This window comes from Olea europaea, chromosome 21, assembly GCF_002742605.1.
Source record: "Olea europaea var. sylvestris chromosome 21, O_europaea_v1, whole genome shotgun sequence".
NCBI lineage: Eukaryota > Viridiplantae > Streptophyta > Magnoliopsida > Lamiales > Oleaceae > Olea > Olea europaea.
The window spans coordinates 13,182,864-13,189,379 of NC_036257.1; the positions used below are offsets into that span (position 1 = coordinate 13,182,864).

Here is a 6,516-nt window from a genome sequence, read left to right on the forward strand (position 1 = left end):
ACTTTTTTTTTTTTTTTTTTTTTTTGTAATTAAGGATGAATTAGTGTTATTAATGTAAATAATGAGAATTGAATGAGGGAACAGTTGACCAAAAAACAAATAGTATAAGGCAAAATGAGCATGCTAGATGTACCTAATTTTTTTTACTTAATACTTCACATACACTCACAATAGGGGTGTGGAGACCACATGTTAGGATTATTTTATTCACGCGAGATCCACGTGCTTGTGAGAGTAGATAAATCAAATTATGTACACTTAGAATTATTCAAGGCAAAATGGGAAACATCAAGTGAGGGTATATTGGACTTGGAAAATGATAAACAGATAGGCTAAAAAAAAAACAGGAAATAAAAAGCCGACTGATGTGGCAGCAAGTTGTTGGTTTTTTTCTTAACTCTTCAATCATGTATCGACACATGTACAACTTGCTTTTAAACCTGTTTTTCAGTCTATTTCTGTAGCATTCCTCATTGGGCTTATAGCTAAATATAGAAGGGAAAAATTGGTATTCAAAAGTTTTTTCTCAATCTTTACTTTTTAAACATTGCAGATAAATTAATTGTGCACTTTTATCAATTGTTCCATCCGGACTACCAATAAAATATTGTAAACCTTATTCTAATTGCATCCTATATTTCAATAATCTTCTAGGTACAAATTGCAACATATATGCATAATAAATGAAAAGAAAATATTCTCACGATTTCCCAAAGTCAATTAAGCCCCCATTCGGTTCCTATTCTTTGGCCACAAAAATGAAAAATATGATCGCTATACATCACATCAAGTTATCATATTTGACTTTCTATCTTTTTTGTGGGTCCGGTAAAAGGTATATTTTTTATTCCCATTCTTAGAAAAATAGGTACCAAATAGGACCTGAATTTATACATTGGTCCATCCGTATTCTTACTCGTGTATATCTACTCTCTCAATTGAATTTATACATTGGTCCATTCGGATTCCTAATATTGTAAACCTTATTTTAATTACACCTATATTTCAATAATCTTCTACGTACAAATTACAAAATATATGTATAATAGATCATAAGAAAATATTCACACAATTTCCCAATGATTTACTGTATATTTACTTTCTCAGTTGAATTTATACGTTTTATCATCGTAATATTCTTAAAAAAAATTAAAAAAAAATGAATATTCTTCCAGCTAGAATCCAGTTCAATGAATAATTAATAGAATCTTCTATGTTACACGATCTCGAATTTTATGTTAAATCAAGAAAAGAAATCACACTGCCAGTTAAGAAAAAACTGGAACATGTTAAGGATTTTAAACCATATTCATTGCCTAGTAATTAGGAATAAATCATTCGCTTGAATTCTTGCAATTCTTCCCAAATTTAGAGGATTGAAAGTGCATGGAGTTGTTAGCAACATAAATAAGAACCATAGAATGCAGAATTAGTCTCAAGAAACTAAGCGTTTTCACGCACTGAAGGTTACATTTAACCTTCAGGAGTCTGAGTATTCAAAGTGATAGTTTGCTCGTCGGAAAAGCCAAGAATGGTCAGCCGCGGTGGTGATGCAGTACCTAATCAGTCTGTGTCACCGGAGAGGCCTCATGCAAATCTTGATATACATGGTATGGTATATAAAAATCTTTTCCATTTTCTGCATCTTTAAAATGGTATTTGCATTATGACGCAGTATACGAAGAAAAGATTTCAATGAAAAGTGGGATTGGATTGAAAGAATGCTTTCGATTTTAATAAAATTCTAATATTATGCATTCATGAGCATCAACAAATTTGAGGGTTTTTTAGAGATTTCCTTTCGTCTTCAAGTCTCTAAATCTTTTTGTTTTACCTGTTCATGCAGTAACTGAAGAAGAAAATGATTGCCCGATCGAGCAAGTGCGGCTAACGGTTTCACCCACGGACGATCCCTCCCTTCCAGTCCTGACTTTCAGGACATGGTTTCTCGGCTTGTTGTCATGCATTATGCTTGCATTCCTGAACCAGTTCTTCGGCTATCGACAGAACAGCCTGTACATTTCTTCTGTGACAGCACAGATTATCACTCTCCCTATCGGAAGGTTGATGGCATCCACTCTTCCTACGAAAACATTTCATGTGCCATTTACGACGTGGTCGTTCTCGTTGAATCCAGGACCCTTTAATCTCAAAGAACATGTTCTTATCACAATATTTGCTGGGTGTGGTGATGCCGGTGTTTATGCTGTGAGTATCATCACCATTGTTAAGGCATTCTATCACCGGCAACTTCATCCATTGGCGGCATGGTTTCTGTCTCACACTACACAGGTACGTGATGACAAAGTTTGTCGTCTTCAGAACAACTCAAACTTCTAGACGAGATGGATCGATGTTCAAATGACAAATAATCTAGTCCATTTGATTTATTTCAGTTGCTGGGATATGGGTGGGCTGGTATATTTAGGGACACCCTAGTGGACTCCCCATATATGTGGTGGCCTGAAAACATGATTCAGGTGTCCCTATTCAGGTACTTGACATCCAATTCTTTTACATTAAGTTTCCATTAAGAAAAGAATTAACTTCATTGCCTGTTGGGAAATTTTGCAGAGCATTACATGAAAGGGAAAAAAGACCAAAGGGAGGACTTACCAGACTACAATTCTTCTTGACAGTTTTTGTGTGCAGCTTTGCTTATTACATAATTCCAGCTTATTTATTCCCTTCATTATCTGCCATTTCTGTCCTCTGTTTGATTTGGAAGAAATCCATATTTGCGCAACAACTCGGGTCAGGTCTACATGGACTGGGAATTGGTTCGTTCGCTTTAGACTGGTCTTCTATTGTTAGTTTCATAAGCAATCCTATATCTTCACCCGCATTCGCAATTATTAATACCCTTGTGGGATTTTTCCTGGTAATGTATGTTTTAATTCCCCTTGTTTACTGGCTCAATGCATACGAGGCCAAGAAGTTTCCTATCTTCTCCTCCCACACGTATGATTATACAGGAAATATTTACAATATTTCGCGTGTTTTGGATAAGAAAACGTTTGACCTTGATGTAGCTGGATTTGAAAGTTACAGCAAACTCTATCTTAGCGTTTTCTTTGCCTTCACTTATGGCCTTGGCTTTGCCAGCCTAGCTGCTACTATCTCACATGTGGGACTTTTCCATGGATCGTAAGTTAATTACTTATGAATCTGATTTCATATTACAGATTCTGGCAGAAAGTTTTTGATAATTTTACTGATGAAAAATGTGATATTCAGAACAATTTGGGAATTCTGGAGCAAAGCAAAGACGGAAAAAGGGGACGTGCACACAAGAATAATGAAGAAGAACTATGCAGCAGTTCCTGACTGGTGGTTTTATGTGATACTAGCTGTAGTGTTCGCTCTTGCGCTGTTAGCATGCGAAGGTTTTGGCAAACAACTCCAGCTCCCATGGTGGGGACTCCTATCAGCCTGTTCAATTGCTTTCTTCTTCACATTGCCAATTGGAGTAATACAAGCCACAACAAATCAGGTAACAATTGAATCCTACCAGAATGTCTGGACATGTTTAGTATGCAGTACTAAATATGATTCATCAGTAAAAGATTTTAATTTATTATTCTCCATTCATACTATGTCGAACCCAACTGACCAAGCATGCCATGAAAGTACAGTAAAGTTTAGCATTTTAGTAATCCCATTTGTATAAACGTGCAGCAAATAGGGCTGAACATAATCACTGAGTTGGTTATAGGATATATTTACCCAGGGAGACCTCTTGCAAATGTAGCTTTCAAGACATACGGCTACATAAGCATGTCACAAGCCCTTGGTTTCCTAAGAGATTTCAAATTAGGACACTACATGAAGGTCCCTCCCAGATCCATGTTCGTTGCTCAGGTATAGAATGCTATACCAAGACAAACTATCAATGCAAATTTCACTGTTTGCAAATATAGTTACTCATCTTTTTTCTTTTTTCTGTAAATCAGCTGGTTGGAACAATAGTTTCTTCTTCCGTTTACTTCGGCACGGCCTGGTGGCTCCTAACGACAGTAAAGCACATCTGTGATCCGGCTTTATTGCCCGAAGGAAGTCCCTGGACTTGCCCTGGTGATGATGTGTTCTACAATGCCTCAATCATATGGGGAGTGATAGGGCCGATGCGCATGTTCAATAGAGGTGTTTACCCAGAGCTGAACTGGTTCTTCCTTTTTGGTATGTTGGCACCCATACCAGCGTATCTGCTTACGTGCAAATACCCTGAAAAGAAATGGATAAGGCTGATCAACGTGCCCCTCATTCTTGGTGCCACAATGTCCATGCCACCAGCTCGGTCTGTGAACTATTTGATGTGGGGCGCAGCTGGAATTTTCTTCAACATATATATCTACAGAAAATACAAGCAATGGTGGGCTAGACATGCTTACATTTTGGCTGCTGCGCTTAATGCTGGAATCGCATTCATGGGAGTGCTGCTTTACTTTGCACTGCAATCTAAAGATATTTCTGGTCCTGCTTGGTGGGGTTTGAGCGCTGATGACCACTGTCCTCTGGCTACATGCCCAACAGCCCCTGGGATAGAGGTCGAAGGCTGCCCAGTTCATTGACCAGTTGTTCCCAGTTTAATTTCAGTGTAACTTGCGATAAGCTGGTAATCTCCATAGTGGAGAAAATGTACAGTTCATTCAATAGCACCAAATTGCAGAATTAAACATGAGAATAGTACATCCACTGCAGGTGAAGTAAAGAAACGATTGTCATTAGCGCTCTAGTAAATTAAATTTCATAGTCATTTCTTTATGAGAATTACCTCTATTTCTTGTTGCAACATAAATTATCTGTGCCTGAAGGTTAACATAATTTTTAGAAATTTCTTCAGTTATATTAATTACTAGAATGAAAATTTGGACATGTTCAAATACATTTAACTTTAATGAGATACATGTGTGTATACCCTCAAGTTACAAAAAGAGAAACAAAAAATGTTGCTTCCAATAATACTAATCGCCTTTTTAACTCTTAGCAATGAAATGTAAAACAACTTACAGGAGATATAAAACTGCCAAGCAAAAGAGGTATTATTGATAAAAATCTAATAATATCATCAAGACGAGCTTTTCAATTTGTAACAGAAGATGATGCCCCAATACATGAACTGACATCTCTCCTACCCATAAGTTCTAAAAACTTGTCCCTAAATTTCAAAAGGGGGCATTTATTAGTTAAGTCTGATCCATCATAAGCCTCTTTCAGGATAACAGTACTCTTTGCGCCTTTATTAGTGATGTAAAAGATACCATGATGCTTAATTAAGCAAAGTAGCAATCTAGCTGGTAGACGATACTCGGAATGAAAAGCATCTAGTTGTGCAGAAGTCAACCTCTTCTCCATAGTTAAACTCAGGAGCTCGTGAAGCACCGCCACTGCTCTTTTCCGAGCTTTAGGATCAGCAGCTTCAATCCTCCTTGCATTCAAGTATGGAGAAGGGAAGTCCATTTTCTGCCACCTCTGAACTTCCTCCAGATAACTCACATTTGCCCTAAAACCTACAGGAAAATCTAAGTGAAATGCATGAGGGCCTGAAAAGTTACCATCTTTTGATATCTTAGCTCTCTTCGGATGCCCACTGGTGTTTAACAACCCTTCACGTGCCAGCCTCTCCTCTCGGGCAGTTACCGCCAGCGAGGAATCCCAATTCTCCAAATCCAGATACCATCTCCCGCTGACATCTTTCAGAGAAAAAAATTGGGGGTACTTTGGAATAATTGATTGTTTGAAGTCACTGGGCAATCCCATCTCATTCCCAATCATCTCAATTGTTTCTAAAGGCACCCTACAGTCAACTGACAGCATCAATAACTTCCTCAAATTCTTAACCAAAATGGGTTCCATTTGCACCGTTGCTTCAGCTTCCAAATCTGCAATCTTTTTTGCCTTCTCGCTAAGCATAACTGCAGGTGGTGACTTGTCAATTTTGCCACCAATAACGACGAAAATGGATGGGTATTTTTCAATGACAGCCATATAATTCCATTTCTGCACAAACCCAACTTCTTTTTCAAGGTCTCTTAGTAAAAGAGACTCCTTTTTCTGGGATTGGATGATGGACTTGAGCTGTAAAATAAGAGATGGTTTCTTCTGGAGCTCCATTACTCTGTCCAGCTCGTGCACTCTATGATAAATTTTCTTCTTGGGTTTTCTTCCTCCAGTTGTTTTGTGCATAATTTGGACCCACGTGTAACCCAACGATGCTTTAAACCCCCCGCTTCTATTGATGAGCACAAGTTTGTGAAATTTATGCAGTTGTGAAAAGATCAACATTTTTTATGTATTTAAAATTCTCTTAAACAAATGGTTGAACACTTGGAGTGCAAACATAAGATACAGCCTTCTTCCGCAATCATAATTCACTCTTTCCAGATTACGCCATTCTTAAATGCATTAAGAATTGGAAAACTCACATAAAAGCGTGTATTCAAATGCTGAATCCCGAATTCCTGACAATGCTGATTTCTACACAGAGAGCGTGTGTGTGGTCACTTATTACCGCCG

General features: G+C 37.7%; 2 protein-coding genes across 3 annotated transcripts; one reads left to right on the top strand and one right to left on the bottom strand.

The window, feature by feature from the left end:
• Positions 1-1,531: 1,531 nt before the first annotated feature.
• On the top strand, positions 1,532-4,596 carry LOC111370742 (oligopeptide transporter 1-like). The gene is made up of 7 exons (XM_022992599.1): positions 1,532-1,610; positions 1,847-2,292; positions 2,397-2,494; positions 2,575-3,147; positions 3,238-3,493; positions 3,679-3,861; positions 3,954-4,596. The coding sequence occupies exons 1-7, from the start codon at positions 1,532-1,534 to the stop codon at positions 4,569-4,571; spliced, it is 2,253 nt and encodes a 750-aa protein (XP_022848367.1). The 3' UTR covers positions 4,572-4,596.
• On the bottom strand, positions 4,526-6,516 carry LOC111370743 (protein WHAT'S THIS FACTOR 1 homolog). Of its 2 annotated transcripts, XM_022992601.1 has the most exons (2): positions 5,556-6,516; positions 4,526-4,695 (listed from the first exon to the last, which is right to left on the bottom strand). In XM_022992601.1, exons 1-2 carry the CDS (start codon positions 6,283-6,285, stop codon positions 4,646-4,648), a joined length of 780 nt encoding a protein of 259 aa, XP_022848369.1. In that variant the 5' UTR covers positions 6,286-6,516; the 3' UTR covers positions 4,526-4,645. The 2 variants fall into 2 exon arrangements, with proteins under 2 accessions (XP_022848369.1, XP_022848368.1); XM_022992600.1 differs by lacking the exon at positions 4,526-4,695 and having other exon boundaries at positions 4,888-6,516.